This window comes from Heliangelus exortis, chromosome 25, assembly GCF_036169615.1.
Source record: "Heliangelus exortis chromosome 25, bHelExo1.hap1, whole genome shotgun sequence".
Classification (NCBI taxonomy): domain Eukaryota; kingdom Metazoa; phylum Chordata; class Aves; order Apodiformes; family Trochilidae; genus Heliangelus; species Heliangelus exortis.
This window is the reverse complement of record NC_092446.1, coordinates 5,856,937-5,876,990: the sequence shown is the minus strand read 5'-3', so window position 1 is coordinate 5,876,990 and position 20,054 is coordinate 5,856,937. Positions and strand designations below refer to the sequence as shown.

At 48.2% G+C, this 20,054-nt stretch overlaps 2 protein-coding genes across 8 annotated transcripts in view; one reads left to right on the top strand and one right to left on the bottom strand.

Annotated features, from left to right (window-relative positions):
• Positions 1–2,714: 2,714 nt before the first annotated feature.
• Positions 2,715–14,680, bottom strand: DRAM2 (DNA damage regulated autophagy modulator 2). The gene is made up of 9 exons (XM_071768411.1): positions 14,629–14,680; positions 11,952–12,045; positions 10,546–10,704; positions 9,786–9,853; positions 9,091–9,230; positions 6,517–6,694; positions 3,571–3,653; positions 3,381–3,473; positions 2,715–3,052 (listed from the first exon to the last, which is right to left on the bottom strand). The coding sequence occupies exons 3-9, from the start codon at positions 10,674–10,676 to the stop codon at positions 2,945–2,947; spliced, it is 801 nt and encodes a 266-aa protein (XP_071624512.1). The 5' UTR covers positions 10,677–10,704; positions 11,952–12,045; positions 14,629–14,680; the 3' UTR covers positions 2,715–2,944.
• CEPT1 (choline/ethanolamine phosphotransferase 1) overlaps positions 14,031–20,054 on the top strand; it is a 28,920-nt gene continuing 22,896 nt past the window's right edge. For 2 of the 7 annotated variants that reach the window (XM_071768402.1, XM_071768406.1), the window contains exons 1-2: positions 14,693–14,780; positions 16,456–16,857. In XM_071768402.1, coding sequence (XP_071624503.1) covers positions 16,462–16,857 — 396 coding nt within the window. In that variant the 5' untranslated portion in view covers positions 14,693–14,780; positions 16,456–16,461. Of the gene's footprint in view, positions 14,090–14,692; positions 14,781–15,187; positions 15,421–15,658; positions 15,932–16,455; positions 16,858–20,054 lie in introns of those variants that run through there. The other 5 variants (XM_071768407.1, XM_071768408.1, XM_071768404.1 and 2 more) reach the window with 5 other exon arrangements.

Genomic DNA, 20,054 nt, shown 5'->3' with positions numbered 1-20,054 from the left:
CCTAGGATTCAAGTGCGCTACCACTAACTTATTCACTTTTTTTTTTTGAGATTACATGTATCATCACCTCCCATATAAAATTGTGAAACGTCTTACAAAGTGCACTTCTTCACAAGACTTTTTACAAACAACACAGAAAATGGACAAAATTGCAAACAAGCAGAACTTTTCTCCATACCTTTAAATTTCAAGCTACATGTTAATAAGAAATTCTCCACATTCCAAAACCTTTTCCCAAGAGAGATTCTTGGACACACTCCCGGACCTAGAAAGCAATCCTAGATTAGTTAACGACCATCCTTAGTTATAAACTGTCTGTATCCTTAACCCTTAAATCACAACCTTACGGTCTTAAACACCTTATCGGACAATATTTCACACAAAAAAAAATAAACCAAGGACATCAAGGTAAAAGGAGAACACATGAGACTCCGTTCCAGCAGGACTCTCACCTGCTCCTCTCTGGGCCTCTAACCCAGCAGGGATTAATGCCAGGGCGTCCCCTCGGCTTCTCTTCGGGCGGTAACGTCTTACCCTGCTTCTCAACAAAGTGTTTTATCTTAAAGGATAAATACCTCTTAATTTGGAGCAGGAGGTCCTTGTCCACCGATGCACGAAGGCCCGAGGGGTCCGGGAGACTCTTCCGACAAAATTCAGTCGAGGGGGCCCAGAGAGGTCCCGGCCCCCTGGGCCTAGGCTCGGGAGGACTGTTCCTCCTGCCTGGCTCGCCAAATGATGATATCAAATCTGCCCCAAAAGGCAAAATAGAAACTGCTCAGGGACTAAGTTTCAAGTCCATAAGCAGGAGGTATTTATTAGCAACGCGTTGGGGAACTCTCCAGGTCGCCCTGGGAAAAGAGTTCCCCCGGTTAACAATTAGTGCAGCTCTTCTATACAAGTTTGTGTAGGTCACATCACCTTTACGTGCATGTTCACACATAGGTGGAGTCTTCCATTTTGGGGAGTCGTCTGGTGGGAGTTCTGGTGCCTTCATCAGGGTGGGGGGGGTCGTCTTGTTAGTCTTCCTCGGGTTAAACTTTTGAACTTTTCTTAAACTTCTCCTAATTTGGGTAGTTCCCTGGTATACCTGGCAGGGTCTTAGTGACCTTGGCTCATCCTAAAACTTCTGAGGCTACTGATGCCAAATTTTATGTTATTTTATGGTTTTAGTGTTCTTTTCTGTCAACCTGTCCTGTTCTCTCAGACAATTTATTACCTCCGTATTTTCCTAATGCTGAGCTTTCTTATAGTGCCTTGCATTTTATGTTTTAACTCGTTGTTTCTCAAAGACTGCTTCCTTTTGGGCGGCTTCAAAGGAGCCTGGAGAGAGGGGTCCTGGCACTGGGGACCTGCCCAGGGACAGTCACCTCCTCCATGACATCTGAAATTCACTGCATTGTTCTGCAGCACCACAGCAGCTTCCTCCTTCCAAGCACTGCTCTCCCAGCATTTTATTGTCATTTCTACCAATTCCATTCCTATGGACAAGGAAGAGCTGCTCCAGGGCTCCAGGGACATCCTGGGAAGGCTTCAAAAAGCTGGAGCTGTGTTTGCCTCTCTCCTGTCTCCCAGCAGCTCTTCAGGAGCATTTATTTCAGCCCTTTCATCTTTTATTCCTTGAGGGTTTTTCTTGAGGATGGGAGCAGAATCCCAGTCACTCAAACCCATTTCTCTTCATTACTTTGGTTTCAGGTTTCTTGCCGTCTCAGTTTTGGGGAGTTCCAGCAGTTCCTGGGGTGAAAGGACAGGAACCTCCCCGGGCTCTCCTGTGGTGGTTGTGGATACTGACACCTGAATTTGTTCCTGAGGTTTTTATTTCAAGTCTCATTTTAACCCTCGATCTCAAGAGCCTTCTGGCCAAGTTTGATTTTTGAAAACGTTTCTTGCTCCTTAAGTCACTTGGATGCAAATTCAGTTTATTCAGGGCTTTTCCCCCACATCTCAAGGCTGCCTTGGCCCATGCTGCTGTCCCTGCCCTGCTCCCAGTCTCTTGGGGCTGTCTGGCACCCAGGTGCTTTCTAAACAGTCTCCAGCAACACCCAAAGATTTTGCCCTTTGGGCTAACACTTTTTTTTTTTTTTTTTTTTTTTTTTAATTTAGTTGATTATGGCTTCAATTATTTTTCTTTAATAATAACAACAACAACAGTACCAGCAACAACAGCAATAACAATAATGGATTAAAATAATGAAGACCTTGTTTCAGTACCCAAAGGGTGAATCAGCTGGAGCAGTTCCTCCTGGAACACTGCAAGCCCCTGGCCTGCTCCTGCCCCTTCTCCTGCAGCTGATGACAACACTCAGCCCTTGCCATCTTCTCTGCTGGCTTTTTCCTTGGAATTTTTACCCCACGTTCACTCCCACCAGTGCCACCCCAGAGCTGGCAGCCCCCCCCCATTTGCCTCTGGGGGGAACACATTTATTTTGGTGCCTCTGACACAAATGGAGTTGAAGCCAGAAGCATCTGGACAGATGTGAATGGTCCAGCTCAGGCTCCTGCCTGTCCCCTGCCCTCTGGAGGAAGCTGTGGTGCAGAGAGGGCTTTTCCTTGGCTTTGGGCTCCTTCCCAGGGGATGGAACCTTCATGAGGGAGCTGGGAAGGTGAAGGGTGAGGCTGCAGCATCCAAAGGACTCAGGGTGAGGAACACGAGAGACGAGGGAGAGGAGGAGGGAAAACTGGGTGTGGGGGAAGTGAGGAGAAGACAACACAGCTCCTCAGTAACCTTCATGTAATTTTCCATGGTGTTGGTGCAGGTAGAAATGTTCCAGGCTGTGTACAATACTGATACCAGTGCATTGCTGTGCAGGTTAATAGCAAAGCCCTTTCTGTCAAGTACAGTACAATCACTTCATATAATTTTTATATAAAACAAGTGCTTCGAGTGTCATCTGTTAGTGCTATGAAATTCCTGAGTTATGCTGAGAACACATTCTCTTCCCCTTCATTAGATGCTCCCTGCTACCAGCAGTGGTTGCTCATCAGTCCCAGAGCTCTGGGCTGGGCTGTGCAGGCTCTGCCCCTGCAGGCTGACGACTGCACGCAGGGAGATTTTCTGTGTGGGAAAAAGGAAAGAAAATTCCAGTTAGCAGCTTGGCACTGGCTCCTCATGGGAATTCTGTTAGTCGGATGAAAAGCCCAAAACGTGAGCTGGCTGCAGGGCTGTACCCTGCCTGCCTCCCAAGCTGCTCTCCTGGACTGACTCCATCATTTATTTGCCTTCCAGTCCTGGGGCAAACGTCCCCTCTGGCTGGGTCAGAGCTCCCAGGTGAGGCTGCTCCCAGCCAGGCTGGCACTGGAGTGCTGTGTGCTGGTCCTGCTTCCAGCCCTGCATCACATCCAGAGCTTGGAGAGCACAGCACCAGACATCAGCTCCACTTTACCTGAAAGTCACGGATGTAGGTGAGGAAAAAGCTGAGGAAGGAGAATGCCAACGACCACTCAGAGACAGTGCTGACAATGTGAGCTGTGTAGCCCTGGAAGGGGAAAAAAACCCAAAAAACTGTGTGAAAAGCTCCTGTGTGACAGAGCTGCTTTTAGTTCTCTCTTTATTTTCTCTGCTCAATCACTTACTTTTTCCTGAGGGTCCCAGTGCAGCTTCTGCACCAGATTTGTTCCATACAGACCACTGTACAAGACAACTGAGGAAACAAACACTGAACAAATAGGTCAAGGAAGATTCAAGACCAAGAAAGAGCAACCTGGAAGTTTCAGACTCAGTTCTGGATTGTGTCAGGCTGGAAAGGGACCTGGGGACAAGAGGCTGAACATGAGCAAGCAGAGTGCTGCAGAGAAAGCCTAAAAGGGCATCACAGGCAGAGAGAAAGAAATCATCACCCTGCTCTACATGGCACTACCCAGACCACACCTGGAGTACTGCACCCAGTTTTGGTCCACACTCTAAAATAAGGATGTGGAGAGGCTGGAGAGGATCCAGAGAAGATCCACGAGGATGATCAGAGGGATGGAGCACCTGGAATATGAGGAGAGCCTGAGAAATCTGGGTCTGTTCAGCCTGGAGAGGAGAAGGCTCAGGGGAGACCTTATAACAATATCCCAGTACTTAAAGGGGATTATTACAATATCCCAGTACTTCTGCAGAGAAGGTGGAGACTCCTGATTTCCAAGGAGTCCCATGGACAGGACAAGGGGAATGGGCACAAGTTGCTCCTGGGGAGATTCTGATCAGACACAAGAGGAAAATTTCTCCCCATGAGGACAGTCAGAGATTGGAATGGTCTCCTGGGGGAAGGGGTGGATTCCCCCACTTTGGGAAGTTTTAACTCTCAGCTCGATGGGTGCTGAGACATCTCAGATCAACAATAATATCAGAAGGGTTGGAGCAGAGGATCCCTGAGGTCCCCTCCAAGCTGACACTCTGTGATTCTGTGAAGCTGAGGCTGGAAGGAGGGCTCTTTCTATACTGACTGAGATGACAATTTTTAAAAACTCTGGTGAGGGAAGATATGGGTGCTGCTGCCTTTAGAAATGACCCTTGGAGCAATAAGTTACCAAAGATCTGATTTTCACAGGATAAAAATACTAAATTTTTTTTCCAATCATTAATGAGATTAAACACCCAGAGCCTCCTAATGTGAAAGATTGATTTTGGTGGTGAAAAGGACTTACTGGCACAACTATGTCCTTGAAAACCCAGACTTAAAAAGATTATTAAAAAATTGATGTCTGGGGAACTCTGGTTACTGATCTGAATGCAAGACACCCAATCCTCTGCTAATTAAAAAGTACAACTTTAGTAGCTGTTAGTTACCTGAGTTACTGCTGCAATGGAAAGAATTTAATCATTGTGATACAAAAATAACTGACTCCCATCCTGCCCTCATTACAGAGTGGGTAATTAACCACTGCTCTTTGTTGGCCATTCTGCTGCTTCACTCCAGCAGAGGATTGAGACCATTTTAATAGAATCATGGAATCCTCTGGGTTGGAAAAGCCCTTTCAGACCTTGGGTCCAACCCTGCACAGGCCACCCCCACCCCATGTCCCTCATCCCCACATCTCCAGGGCTCTGAAACCCCCCCAGGGATGATGGGGACTCCAGCCCTGCCCTGGGCAGCCTGGGCCAGGCCCTGACAACCCTTTCCAGGCAGAAACTGTTCCCCAGCTCCAACCTAAACCTCCCCTGGCACCACTTGAGTTGTGCCAAAAGTTCCTCTTGTCCCATCCCTTGTTCCTTGGGAGCAGAGCCCGACCCCCCTGGCTCCAACCTCCTCTCAGGGGGTTGCAGAGAGCCAGAAGGTCTCCCCTCAGCCTCCTCTGCTCCAGGATCAGCACCCCCAGGGCCCTCAGCTGCTCCAGGAGGGAGGCAATTGCTCCAGGGATGTCAATTCTCTGTCTCACAGCTGCCTCTGGTGCTCTGTGTCAATCCTCAGCAGCTGAGGGTCCTTCTTTCTCCTTTACAGACTGCAGCCACTGCCCCTCCTCTGAGTCCTGCAGATTCTGTGCCAGCAGCAGGGATGGGAGCTCAGTCAGATTCTCCCTCACTGGGACCCAAGGCGTGTGGTTCAGTGCTGGATTTGGCTGCCAGCCTGGAAATAAGTGGGATTGGTGGGGATTAACTCAGTGGCCTTGATTCAGCTGGAGAAGGGACAGCATTTTAGCACTGATTTTTGCCCTGTCTTTTGAATGTAAATTTAAAATTTAAATGTTGCAGTCCTGTAGGACACAAACCTGAGTCATCATTTTCAAAATCCAATGTTCAGATCTGTTGGGGTGAGCAGAGGAAGTGTTGTGGTTCAGTTTCCCGATTGTGAAGTGACTCTGGACAGGAACCTCTCCTTCTGGATGGGGTTGTCCCTATTTCTGTAACCCCACAGCTGCTTTCAGCACTCAGAATTCCAAGTTAAGAGAGATGATGGATTCCAGAGCTGAGGGAAGGTTGCAGGGAATGCAGTCAGAGATGTCTCTGAACTGTGGGGTGGGCAGGGGAGAGCAGAGGTCAAGTGTCTCTTCTGACTCAGCCTTGGCAAACTGCTCCAGAATTGTCTCTCTGAGCAATGCCAGACTTTAAAGCTGCTCTGGGAGCCAGGGCAGCCCTGTTGTGCTTGCTTAGGAGTATTTCCTCTTATGCTACATTCTGTTCTCTGAGCTGTACTGCAGCATCCTGACACCAGGGAACAGACACTTTCAGTTCTTATCTGGATTTTTCTCCCCATTATGCCCCCCATCTCTCAAGCACACTTCCCCTTCTCCCCATCTTTCATTATCCACAGCCAGTGCTCTCTGCCACAAACTCTTATTTTGCCATTTTCAGTCTCTGGTGTGCAGCAGGAAAGGAGAGGAGACAGGGTGGTAACCATCCCTCTCCCCTCTCTTATTATCCAGGCTTTACCTGATGGTTCCCTTTTCCCTGAAGTTCCCAGGCAGCAGCACAGAGCAGAGGGAAGGGTGACAGACACCCGTGGCACAGCCCTTCCCCTGGCAAGGGACATTCATGTAGGTGCAAATCCTGTCACTTGGGGAGGGTGCTTAGGGGGGACCCTGCTCAGCACAGGATACTGCTCAGAATGCTCAGACAGCACCAGAGGAACAGGGACAGCCGGATCCAAAAGATTTCTTTGCTGTGAACTTCTGGCTGCATCAGGTAGGACAGGATGGTCTGAACCAACATGTAAATGGCCCCAACTCCAAAAGTCAGGCAGGCTCCAACCACGTGTATGTAGTACAGGATGCATTTCTGGGGACAGAGAAACCTGGTTTCAGCTGAAAGTCTGAGAACAATTTCCCTCTATAAACCTTTGGTACTCCACTCCACTCAGTTGCCTTCTCACACCCCAAGCTGAGCACATCTGGAACTTGCTGCTGCTTAGGAGATTTTTTTTCATGGAAACCCCACACACATTTTGCTGGAAACCAGCACCTGCCAGCTGCTGCTTTTGATAGGTTCTTGTGGCTAAGTCACACAGCACAGCTGTATCTTAAGGTCAGGAATTAAGATCTGTTCTCATTAGCCACAGTAAAACACAGGAACTGGGTGAAGGAATCCAGCTGTGACAGCTCTGTGATCCCTGGGGTGGTAATGAGAGTGGCAGCAGGCTGACACTTAGCATTTCTGCCCCAGGAATCTACATCTATGAAAGATAATGCAGTACCAGGTAAACACAGCACAGTTCTAGTGCCCAAAATGGGACTGAAAATAATGAGGTTTAGAACTTGTCTGAATTACTCCAGCTTGAGTAAGTCTGTTTGTCAAATCAGTACTTTGAATACGTGGGAGGAACAAGGGTGAATCAAGCAGTGAGACTTCTTAAGTTAAAAAACATTACAGGAGAATCAACTGTCAAATAGTAAGAATCATTAAAACTTGAAAATATGCCATGAAAAACAACCCAACTTGAACCTTATGCCCTGACAGCTCACGTTGTGTTCAGTCCTTTCCTCTCACCCCTGGCTAAGCACAGCACCCAAAGGCAGAACTAAAATGTGTTATCTTGTCAGTTGTGCAACACGAGGCCTGGCAGCCTCCTGTGCTCCCACCCTGCAGGTGATCTGTGCCCTGCAGCATCAGAGACTGTCTGTGGATTCTGTTGAGTAATTATTAAGATAAGGAATTGGAGTCACCCTTTCCTCACAACCTCCATCTGCACCCCAGGTGCACAAATGAACCAGCAGTGCCCCATCCACATAACAGAGGTGGGAATTTCTATAAATAGTGAATAACCAAGTTACAAAGGTGTGGTGGGCTCCAAAACCCTGTGCTGCTCAGGGATCTGTGTCACCAGGGAGAAATTTTTGCCCTGTGGGAGAAGAAATCAAGAGGCACAGCTGGAAAAAAGCAAGAGTACTGACTGAGCAGCATGAATTACACCTCCATGAGGATGAGCACTGGGACACCCAGCAGAGCTGTCTGGAGTTCTCTGCCTGATGGCTCCTCCCAGGTCCCTCTGGTTCATCTTTCTGTATTTTCACACTTCAGTTGCCTTCAGTAGCTGGGGGATTCCAGGGCACTTTGGCTCCTTTTGCCTCTGGGGTGGCTCTCAAGCAGTTCAGATGCAGACACCTCACTTCTGATCTGTATCTTGCTCAAGATTTAAGATTACACAGACTGGGTAACAAAAAACAGGCACCTGCTGTGCTTTGGTTATCTGAAAATCCACAGCAAGGGGACAGACCCTCTCCTGACCACTGAGTGGAGAGAAATCAGGGAGCTGAGCAGAGCCTGGAGGCTTTTGCTTGTTGGGTGTGATGGGAGCAGCTGTGACCTCTGGGTTCAGCTGAGGCTCTTGACAGAAAGGAAATAGAGCCCTTGAAAAAAAAACCCCAAACCCAACCCCAAAATGAGTGAGCTGCTTCCTACAACAGGAGCTGCTGAAGCACTGGGAAGGCTGTGCCAGGGGAAAGAAGGGAAAAAGGGGGAGCTTTTCAGGAGCTTTTCCTCTGCTCTCTCCCAGGTCCCACTCCAGGAGGAGAGGGAAGTGACACTGCAGCCTCTAGTGGCTACAGGCACCACTACAGACCCAAAAACCTGATGGTGTGATACAGGAGAATTCCTGATGCTTTTTTTGGAGGGGGTGGGAAGTACTGGGGAGCTAAAATATAGAGGCAATGAGATGGAAAAATTAAAAACCTGTTTAACATTGTAATATTTTCAAGAATTGTGCAGGTTTGAAGGAAAAAGTAGGAGAGCAAATTTTTCAGAACTGGACTTCTTGTGGGGTTGGGTGTTTTTGTTAACTTTACTTCTAGCTGTATAAAATCTGCATTAGTACCTGATTCCCCTCAGCCAAAATACAAGATAGTTCTTTTTTTTTTTTTTCCTCTGGAGCAAGGGCTTTCAGACCTCCTAAAAGGAGATCCAGGATGAGTTTGCTTTCTGCCAAACTGGTGGGGTTTGTAATGTTTTGAAATTTCATGAACAGCTACTCACAAGTCCCAATAGATGAAGCAAGTAAGAAATAGTAAACCAAACTTTTTATGTTTTAACAGTTTTCTGTTGGGAATTTATAAAAAAACTCAACAGGTTTGCAAAAAAAAAAAGTTGTGCTTTCAGTACAATCCCCATTTCATCAGATATCTCAGTAAACAAACACATTACTTTGGGCAGCTTTAGAACATTGCAAGCAAAGCACAAACCTGGAAATTTGCAATAATGCAAAGTCCAAAACAGCTCATGAGTCCCAGTGTGAGGCCAATCCTGTTAAGCTTGAGAATCTTGGATTTCTCTGGATTCAGGGCACACACTTGCTTGTAACGGACATACATGGTGGCCAGACCTGCCAGAGAGGAACCCAAAAGTCAGAAGAGATTCAGCTGATGAGCAGATTGTCCTTTTTTATCTGGGAAGATGCTGAGTAACAGAGACAACTATGTGAAACACAAAAAAACCCAAAACTCTCTTATGGTACAGGGAAATAGGAAAGCTGAGAATCTGCAGGTGAAAACTGGGTGATGGTAAACAAGCCAGCTTGCTGCATTTCTTGGATTTCTCTGATCAGTTTGATCTAAAAGACATGCTAGGCTGATTTTCACCCCTTTTCAAGGTGACTGCCCTGAAATTTCATTTCTATTTCTTTTACAAGTCTGACATTTTTTAAAACAAATTTTTGGTCTTCTGGAATCTACAGCTGTCACACTGGCTTTGTGGGCAATGTTCCTGACATCCACAATCCTGTAAATTGCTTCAGCTAATTATGATTGATTGCTTAAAATTTAGGTTTTGACTGAGAATTATAGGCTGTTAAATGATCTGAAGTGCAGTGATCTGTTTAACAATCTCAGGAAACCAAATTGTTTCAAGTTGTGTGCATTCCACAGCTTTCTATACTCACCCAAGAAAGCAGAAATATTTAACATGATCCCAAATAAGCATCTTTCAGGAGGTATTGTCCCTGTATCACTGGAAGAGATAAAGGGAGTGATCTGTATCCATCTGTATTAAACACACTTGCAACACAACTTTACTTAGATCAGTCTATAAAGGAACCATGAGAAAGAGGTTTGGGAAACAACCCTCCCAGATTATTTTTTCACTGCATTTTTCATTGCTCAGATTACCCTGTGCTGGTTTTAGAGCTTAGAAATGAGCATGGTAAAGCCATGCTGGCCTCATGACAGGGAATGCACATCCCTGGGGTAACTGGTCCTTTTATATTGATTTTGATTCCTTAAAAGGTGAATAAAATATTAAAACTGGTAAACTGAAGACCCTGGAAAACTGAAAGACCAACACAAAGGTCATGTGTACAGCCCTGATGCCATCAGTTGGGAATATGGGTGATGGGAAAGAGTTATTGGTGCAACCAAACCTGGTGATGAGAAGACATTTTACTCTGAAAGGCTTGGAGATGCCCCCCCCAAGTTTCCTTTCTCATCATCACTTTAATTTCATAAATTCACAGCTTAAAGGTGAGACTGTTGCACAAAATAGAGAGTTTGGAATGGAGTTACACACAAATACCTATAAACAGCCAGCAACTTCAGAGCTGGAGCTGTTAGGTAAGAACTGCTGTGAAAAGTTTAGAGCTGGGGAAGGATTCAGAGGAGTGAGAGGCCAGCTCAGCACCAGGAACCAGCCTGGATGTCACTGACCTGATGTAGGGCACCAAGGGGTCAACGTGGTGTAGGACAATTGCAGTGATGTAGGAGAACACAAAAGATGCAGCTGACCAAACAACCAGAACCACAGGTAAGACAGAGAGACCTTGCTGAAACCACCACATTTCACTGCTGGCTTCTCACTTCTGAATGCTGCAAGGAACCAAATGCAAAGATTTATGAAGATTTCTCTAAGGTTTTGCTTTTTTTGAGGCAAGATGCCTTCAATACAGAAATATGAAATTGCTCTCAGTCCTGGCTGGCAAACCCAAAGTGAACACTTGACTTGACAGCACAAGAACAACCACAAAGAAGCAGAAATAACATCTGGAAACATTAATTGTGAAATTCTTGAGAAAAAGGAAGCAGTGGTGTCACTTCACCACATGGCTCAGCATTTGTTGCTGCCAGAAGAAAGTCAAAAGGGTCACTGTGAAAAACTGACTGGATTTTCTTCCTCCCCTGGTGTCACAACACCATGTGAGAATCAGTGAGGCTGGCAGAGAATGTGTCCCAGCAGTGACAGCTTCACTGATGGTGGCTGGTGTGGAGCCCCTCATTTCCATTAATCCACCAGGCAGACATGGAGGAAATGCTCTGAGATTGCTCTGAATGCTTTCATCCCTGCACTCACTCACTCACTGCCTGCCATGCCCTGTGACTCAGCAGCTGTTGGGAGCATCCCCTGAGTGAGCTCACAGATATTTATGAGCAAGAACTGACTTCAGTTCAGCAGAGCTGAGCCTGGAATCCCAGAGTGGCTGAGGTGGGAAGGGGGCTCTGGAGGCCCTCGGAGCCAGTTGTGCAGGGTGGCTTTTGAACATCTCCAAAAATGGAGAGAAGACAATGTCCCAGGGCAGCCTGTGCCAGTGCTCTGTCACCATCCCAGTGAAAAAGTGTTTCCTTGGGTTCAGGGCATCCTGAATTTCAGTTTCTACCCCAGGTTGTGGCACCTGGACACCACTGGAAAAAGTCTGGCTCTGCTTTCTTTGCAGTCCAGGTAGGGAGATGAGTTCCCACCTGAGCCTTCTCAGTGATGGCATTTCCTCCCACTGACACTGGTGGGAAAGAGTTGGAGCTCAGCTGGAACTGGAGACAGCAAATGAAACATGAAACTGTCTTAACAGTTGCCCTCTAACGTTGACTCTCATTTTAAGACTGTCACACAGTCAAAATGGTCATGAATATAACTTCTGAATCCCTTCTCTTCCATGAGCAAACTGGGAATTTGAAACAGAAATGCCCATTTTGCATGGCATTACATGTCTGGGCAGGTCATTCAAAGCAGTCTGATGCTTAGATTTTACTTTTTCTATAGCATTACTTAACAGTGCCCTAACTTGCTTTCCGAGCTGACACATTTTTGTTGAAAACAAAGAAACAAGCAACATGCCACATACCTGAGAACAAGGGAGTCAAAAGAAATGACACATCAAGAGGAATCCAAAGTCTTCCTTCTGGTGAAGTTCCACATTTGCTTCATTTTTTTTCTTTCTAGATGGAAACCAACAAGGTGTGAGGTACTTTATACCTGTAACTCTGTGGAATTTATTCTCCTTCTTAGCAACTTCTGTTAGTCATTGCTGCTGACTAGATGTTGGATTTGAGGGACTGTTTGCCTGGTTTTTTTCCCTGTGGTTTAAGGCATAAAGCTGGTGTATGGCAGGAGGGCAGGAATGCAGAAGAGCAGGTGTTTGAGGCTTTTGAATTGATAGGAGGACTTGTCTACACATTTTATTTGAAATGAGGAGCTTTCAAGAAAAGAAAAAAAGAATACAGCTGTTTCAATGCAGTTAAACTAAGGTGAGGATAGTAAACCAGAACAGCTACTGCCAATTCCCCCCCCTGGATATTGCTCTTACTAAATAAATGTCTCCTCTGGTCAGTCAGGACTGGGCATCTCTGCCACCTCTGCTGCCCACAGCTAAGGCCTGGACATAAATCCTGTTTGTTTTCATGTGGTCAGGCAGAAAGAGCAGTGAGGGAGCTTCAGCTGCAACCTGAGAGCTCCAGTGAGGCTCTCAGTGTGAACAGAGCTGCAGGCTGGTACATCCCAACACAACTGGGACTGGAGCTGCTCTGGGCTCTGCCAGCTCTGCTCCTGGCACAGGCACAACCCCTGACAAACTGCTCTGCAATTTTTTTCCTCACAGATAAATTATCTTTCTCAGCTCTGTCAAGATCTTTCCTTAATTCTTATCATCTCCCTCCACCTTCCTACTCAGAGTTCTCCACTGACACCCAGATGCTTTTTTCCATGCTCCTCTGCAGGCACCAGGCAGAGCTCTGGGTATGTTCATGGCACCATCACCATCACCAGGCAAGCACCAGGAGGCATCTCCAGTCACCAGGTTGGCACTGCCTCCCAGGTGCCAGCTGGAAGGTCCTGAAATAAATGAACACCTCATGCTGTCCTACTGTTTTCATCAGTCAGAGAGAAAAACCACTCAACCTCCTGCTTTTTTCACAAGGTCCTCTGCCAGCTGGTTACACAGGCAGTGCACAGCTTCTCTTTCCTTACATTACTATCGTTTTCTTGATATACTTTTGTCTCCTAAGGGGGTTTTTAAGCCCCAAATTGAGTATCCAAGATCCTTCCTGTGACAGAACTTATCAAAGAAAACATTTCTTACACATTTATCCTGATCTGTTGGCACTTCTGTGTCCTGAGGGATTTTTTAACCAAGTCAAGGAAGTGTTTCAAAAGCAAGGGAGATTTTAACCATCTCTCAGGTTCTTCTTTGAATGCAGAGTATGTGGAATAGAAACTACAAATGAAAATGAAAGTTGGACAAGTCCATCAGTGGCAGAAAGTTAATGTTATCTCAAATGATGGTCGAAAGTACATGGGGAAAATGGAAATTTGTAAATTAACACTGATAACCTGATAGCCCAGACAGGCAGAGATAAAGCCATAAGAAGGGATATTCTTTTTTTCTCTCCAACGAAATAAGCCAGCAGAGACTGCTGGAGGAAGACAAAGCAATTTGCTGAGTGCATTTTTAAGTAAACACAAAAGGTTGGATGAGGCTGAGTCAGAAAGGGGCTGAACGTGTTCATTTACATAACTTATCTCCAGGGTCAAGCTGATAACATCGGTTAAAGGTTACTAATCCTCAAAGGCCTAGAAGAGTAAGAAAGTAGGAAATGTGTCACCTTTGCTATCCCCAAAGCAGGGCACTGACAGATGTTAATTTTTCAGTGTTTTCTCAGTACAAGCAGAAAAGAAGAAAAAAAAAAAAAAATACAAGGAAATCTTTTGGCTGTGTGTGTGTGTGGGATCAGCTCCTCCAGAGCTTTATGAGGAGCTTTGTGCCCGGGAAGCAGCAGGATGGCAGGGAGCCAAAGCAAAGGGAGATGCCCTGAGCCCAGGAGGCAGCAGTGCCCGATTCCAGGCAGGATCCCGGGATACAGCTCCTGCCTGTCAGTCCCAGCCGGCTGACACCCAGGGAAAAGCAGAGAAAAAAAGGCCAGGGCGGCAGCAGAGAGCGGGAAGTGGTTCCCCACCTCAGGGCAGGGGAATTGAAGGCGCTGGAAGGTCAGGGAGGGGACGGGAGGTGCCTGGGGGAGTCCGGAGAGCGAAAAGGGAGCGGGAAGGGAGAGAAGGATGAGGGGACGGGGACCTCAGGGGGGACCTCAAGGACCATCTCGTCCAACCTGCCCAGGGAAAAATACACTTTAAGTGAGGTGGTCCGGTAACTGTCAAGCTAAGAATCCAACAATTCTTACAGCACTGTTAAGATATTAACAAAGGGAAGATGGTGACGATGGCTCCAGAGGCAATAACAGAGAGGGGGAAAGGGGAGGCCAAGGGCCAGAGGGACCCCGATGGGATCCCGGGAGCGGGGGGCTCACTGGGAGCGGTGGGGATGGTGGTGGCCGGGGGTCCCTGGGGCTGACGGGGGGACACGAGGCGGGGAGGGGACACCTGAGGGGCCGGGGGTCTCCTGGGGCTGGCGGGTCATGGGGGGGATGCTGGCAGGGGGACATGGAGGGGGTGAGGGGATGTACCCCGGGGGTGTGAGGGGACACGGACACAAACTTCCCCCCCAATTCCTCCTCTTCCCGCCCCCCAACTTTACCTCAGCCGCTCCCGCAACGTCTCCGCTCTGCCCCGCCCCGCACCCGCCCAGCACCGCCCTCCCCCTCCTTTACGGCTGCCGCAAAAGGGGCGTAAAAAAAAGAGGAAAAAAAAAAAAACCCAGCGCCCGGTGCGGGGAGGGAGTGAGGTAACTGCGGGATCCCCTCCGTGCGGGGGGCAGGTAGGGGGGGAAGTGCGGGTGATGGGGTCCGTCCTCTCGGCTCTGCGCTCTCCCCCCTCGGCGGGACGGGGTCCCCGGGGAAGGGCAGGGAGGGGGTGAGGGGGGAGAGCTTCGAGGTTCGGCCTGGGCCCGGGTTCCAGGGCTGGGCCGGGGGCTGCGGTACCCCCGCCCGGGCTGGGTGCGGAGGGGTTCGGGCCGGGCTGGGCCGGGCCGGGGGCTGCCTCCTGAGGGCGAAGCAGGGGTGTGGGCCCGGAGGTGCCCTGGTTCTCCCTGCCCATCCCGGGGGTGTTTGCTGACGGGCCCGGGTGAAAGTCCTGCGGGAGTCGGGCAGCGGCCTGGGCTTGTTTGCTTTGGAGGACGGGGCGGGCCGGGGTTGTTCCCGAGGCTTCATGAGAGAGGAAAAGCGTGGGGCTTTCTGCTTGGGAAGTCATTTTTCTGGTCATCCAGGACAGCACCCCCAGGACCTCCGAGGTGACTGAGGTTTCCCGATAACCGGTCCGGGCCCGGGTCCGGTTCGGCCCAGGCTGCCGCGGTCCGGGCCGGGTTCGCTGCTGTTCCACGGCTCTCTGGGGCTGGGTTTTCACTCTCGGAAATTGCCTTAATCAAGGTGTGGAGAGTGGAACCGGGAGCACGTGTTCTGGTGCCGGTTCTGATCTGTGATTTGCATTGCTTGCTTGCCCTGCCTGGGATGTGCTTTGATGGTGGCTGGGGAGGGAGTTGTTGGCATCTTCCCCCCCCTCTGGCTCCATTCTGCTTCACAGCTAGTTGGTTTTTTTGTTTATTTTTACCTGACTGGTTCTAGCGGGTAAATGCCAAACTTTTTAGTCATCTTTCATTACTGTTTCTCCTCTAGTTTGGGTGGAGAGTTCTGTATTTCTGGTAACCTGCCTTCAGAGGAGCTGGGTCACAGTGAGGGCCTTTCTTGCACTGGAAATGCTGTTCCTGACCCGGGATTTGTTTTCCTGTGGCCTCATGCAGGTGTCTGCAGTCTGTCTTTGACCACTAAAGCTCCCTAGCTCCTGCATGTGTCTTGTATCTCTTAAAAGTTGAAAAGACAATGAGCTTTCACCTCAACTGGGTTAAATTTCAAGAAGGCAAAATGTCACAGTGAAGCTGAAGTAAAGAGCTGCCATCTGAACAAAGTGCTCATCACTGCCTTTTGTTGGGTTTTTTCAGCCTCACCGAAGAGGCAAAGCTGCTTCTAACCTTTTTAACAGAACACTTCTCTGTATTTGTACTGATTTTAGTGTCATCAGTTGATAACCCCAGTGGTGTAGGTCTATTAGGTAGTGCCAGGTCTCTTATGAAAGGGCTGTGAGGTTCTGACCACCCCTGGGGCTGAGCTTCTGCTGATGATGAAATTGAGGCTGGTGGCTACAGGATATTTGCTTCAGCAGTAAAAAAAAGTGCAACTTGCTGTTTCTTAGGTGCATCGAGAAGACTTGTTTCCCCTCTTTTTTTTTTTTTTTTTTCCTTAGCAATTCTCCAAATCTTTTTCCTAAGGGAGAACTGCAAAACCTCAGATTGCTGACAGCGAGCGAGACGCCGCTTAGGGCAGTGCCTGGAAACTTTTTGATATATTTTTTAAATAAATAAATAAATAAAAAATCTCATTTGTGCTCTTCACCCTTTTATGTTCCAGGATCTTATGATTCTCCGTAACAGCTGCTACCTGCCAAATCCCAACCCTGAGGCTGCCCAATCCATGAGTGGGCACCGGAACGTCAAGCGGCGATGTGGGGAGTCCCACCTGGAGCCCCCCGGGGGCTGCAGCCACGGCCCCGCTGCTGCCTGTGTGCTGAGCAAACTGGTTCAGCTCCCCACACCCCCCCTCTCAAAGCACCAGCTGAAACGGTTAGAAGAACACAAATACCAGAGTGCAGGACGGTCCCTGCTTGAACCCCTCATGCAAGGTTACTGGGAATGGTTAGTTGGAAGAGTTCCAGCCTGGATTGCCCCAAATCTGATCACCATCATTGGACTGTTAATAAATATATTTACAACTCTGCTATTAGTATATTACTGCCCAACAGCTACAGAACAGGTAAGTTCTGGACCTTTGATGATCTTTTGTTTGTGGTTACTGTGATCCAGCAGCAGCTGGAGCTGTTCTCTGCTGGGTTCTCATCTTTGTGGAGAGCTGTTTCTCCCTGGCCAGCCCACAGGTCTTGTGTGTTTAAGCTAAATGCTGGAAATGTTTGTGATGTGAGTGCAGAAAGAGCACACATGGGGTCTGGGGTTAGCACACTGCTGGGGGAGGGGGACAGGGGTTGCTCTGCACCATATGAAACAGGGTGTAGTGCTAAAATAGCTGTTCTGGGGGCAGCTGTGAAGGACCTGCTGCAGGAAAGCTGCAGCCCCACAAGGCTCAAGTGAGTGTGCAGGCAGTTAAGAAATGGATTTGAAGTTGTCCTGTGTGGCATGCAGGGTTCTTGCCTGTTTACTTTCTCTGCTGGTGCCTGGGTTAGTCACCTGCAGCCCCTGCTCTGTAGCTGCCACACAACAAGGAGCACAGGGTGATTCAGGTGGCAGCCAGCAGGGTCTGTCTGGGTGCCCAGCCAGGGCTGCAGCACAGCCCAGGGACCAGAGGTTGGACAAGGGGCTGAGCTCCGTAGTGGTGTGGCTTGGAAGGTGGAGGTTGGCTCTTCCATGTGGTTGGTGTGACTAAATCCAGCTTACAGAAATAAAGGAGCACCTTTCCTCATCCTGGCAGCTCTGAATGGGCCTGTCAGGAGCTGTGGAACACAGAGTTCTCCAGCAGCCTGAGTCCCTGCTGCAGGAAGGCTGGATGAAAAGCCAGTAGGTTTATCTTCAGAACACAATGAAACCACTTCATCTGTCCCCAGGAGGACTGCCCTAACTCCCTGATTTCAAGGGTGCAAAAGTCTTTACACAACAACTTGAGCTGCAACCTTCTCTTTCACCAGAGTTGTCTCACGGGGCTCTGCAGTGCTTTCATTTTTGTGCTCTGGAGAAGTTCTGTCAGCTGAACACTGCCTTTCAAAAGCTGCTCATGTCTGTAAGCACTGGGAATGGGGATAATTTGCTACAGGAAATGTGTTGTCTCTCAGGAAATTGGAAGTGTCTCACGAGTTCTAGCTGTTAAAATACCTGAGCTCCTTTGTAGCCCAGGCTCCCAGCAGAGGTTGGGAAAATGCTTCATAGTCAAGTGACATCAGTTTGTTTCCACCCAGGCTCAGAAACCCCACGTAGGTTGGTACATCCAGCATCTGACAAGAGCTGTTGAAACAGCTCATTGCACAGTAACTCAGAGTTTGGCAGGTGTAGGAGAGAAAGTAATTTAGAGAGTACAGTTGTATTTTGGTTGTTAATTAAACCTGTGAAGAAAGCACTAAGCTATGCTCAGCCTCAGAGAGCCCCAGCCTTAGATGGAGGCTGCTGTCCTAAAACACTGTTGCCTGTTTAACAATTTGAGGGTTACTTTGTGTGAAGTGGATGAGATTATCTTCTCACTTCAGCTGAAAAAGATCTTTCTGCTGAGGCAGCCTTCAGCCTGCTCTGATTTGCCATATGGTGCTGCAGCCCCATGTGCTGGCACCACAAGGAGGATGCCAGCTTGGTGCTGAAGCTGTAATCTGGTGCTTTTTAAGTCTCAAGTAGCTGTCCAGGAAGAAAATGGAGCTCTGGAATTCCATAAATAGATTTTTTTTTTTCCCAAACCCACTATTGCTTTGTAGCAATGTAGTTGTCCCTTTTTGGTTTTTTTTTTTTGGTTTTTTTTTTGAGCTTAGTTTTGGTTCTGCTTGTTTCAAAAGCAGCTTGTATCTTCCTGTTGGTGAAAGGTGTAGCCAAGGGGCTGTAGCTATTGCTGACAGACAACAATGAAACTCAGAGTTCTACTGCTGCAGTGTGGCATGGTACCTGAATTTTGGGGTTTGTTTTTTTAAAAAAAAATTGGGTAAGAGAGGAAGCTGTGAATACATAATATTTGTATTTATGCAGATACAAATATTATTTAAGAGGAAACACCTACCCTGGTAATGAAAGAAACAGAAGAGCAGCCAGCAGTCTGCCTTTTTTTTAAAGTTTATAGAGGGAAAAAATTACAGTGTACTGAAAGATAATTTCAATTTTGCATCTAAAATCCACAAGAAATAGAAATGCCAGCATGGGGTGGGATTCTGTAGCACCACAACATTTTCCAGCTGCAATCCTCTGCTTTTGGGGGACACATTTCCCCCTTTGCCTCTCCTCCTGTCCTGGTCTGTGTGGGTTCTCTGCCTGGTGCCAGCTTGGGGGGCAGCAGGGGCTGCTTGGGGAAGATGCAGCAGCAGGAACACGAGCTGTAAGGAAAGAGATTGAAGTGCTACAAATGAGTCCTGGTGGTGGAGACCAAAAGCAGGTGGAGCCCAGAGCTTTGTGAGAGGCAGGTCAGGTTGGTGAAGCTGCTTAACTGTGTTTGGGCTTCATTGCATGGTCTGTACAGCAGAGCTGCTCACTTGTAGGAAGTGTGTCAAATGTGAAGGTTGCAAAATACCCCAGAATACCTGTTCCATGGAGACAGGTAAACTGAGACAGGTAATGGCAGCCCTCTGGCTTTGGTGGTGGAAAAAACCAACCAAACAAACCAAAAAACCAAACTTGAACTGTAGCCTTTGAGCTGGCAGGGGCTTGGTGGGGTTGTGTTTCTGTAGACATAAACTGCTGTGAAGTGGGATATGAAGGGTTCTGAAGATAGATGGGGGAAAGAATGCTAGGATGTGATAGGTTGGAAGGGACCTCTGGAGCTCATCCAGTCCAACCCCTGCACAGCAGGATCACCCAGGAACACATCCAGGGGGGTGGGAAAGGCTCCAGAGAAGGAGACTCCAGAACCTCTCTGGGCAGCCTGGGCCAGGGCTCCCTCACCCTCACCCTCCAGAAGTTTCTCCTCATGTTGAGGAGGAGCTTCCTGTGTTCTCCCTTCACCCCAGGATTCCTTGTCCTATTCCTGGGCACCACTGGGAAGAGATTGGGCTCCTCCTCTTGCCCCCCACCCCTCAGATATTTACATACATTCAGCAGATCCCCTCTCAGCCCCAGGGCTCTCACTCTTTCTTCCCAGCAGAGATGCTCAGGTCCCTTCCTCACCCTCCCAGCTCTCCCTTGGCCTCTCTCCAGTAGTTCCCAGTCTCTTGAACTGGGGAGCCCCAAACTGGATCCAGTATTAACCTAGTCTGGGATGTCTTGTCACTGCTGTAGTTACATTTTGCATGTCACAACCCCCCTGTCTGTCCCCTC

What these genes read in the sequence shown, in the direction of transcription:
- DRAM2 (XM_071768411.1), bottom strand. Translation starts at nt 10,676, where the DNA reads ATGTGGTGGTTTCAGCAAGGTCTCTCTGTCTTACCTGTGGTTCTGGTT. An exon ending in AAATATTTCTGCTTTCTTGG is followed by an intron (nt 9,231 to 9,785) that starts GTGAGTATAGAA and finishes CCTCTCTGGCAG; the next exon opens with GTCTGGCCACCATGTATGTC. An exon ending in GCATTATTGCAAATTTCCAG is followed by an intron (nt 6,695 to 9,090) that starts GTTTGTGCTTTG and finishes CTCTGTCCCCAG; the next exon opens with AAATGCATCCTGTACTACAT.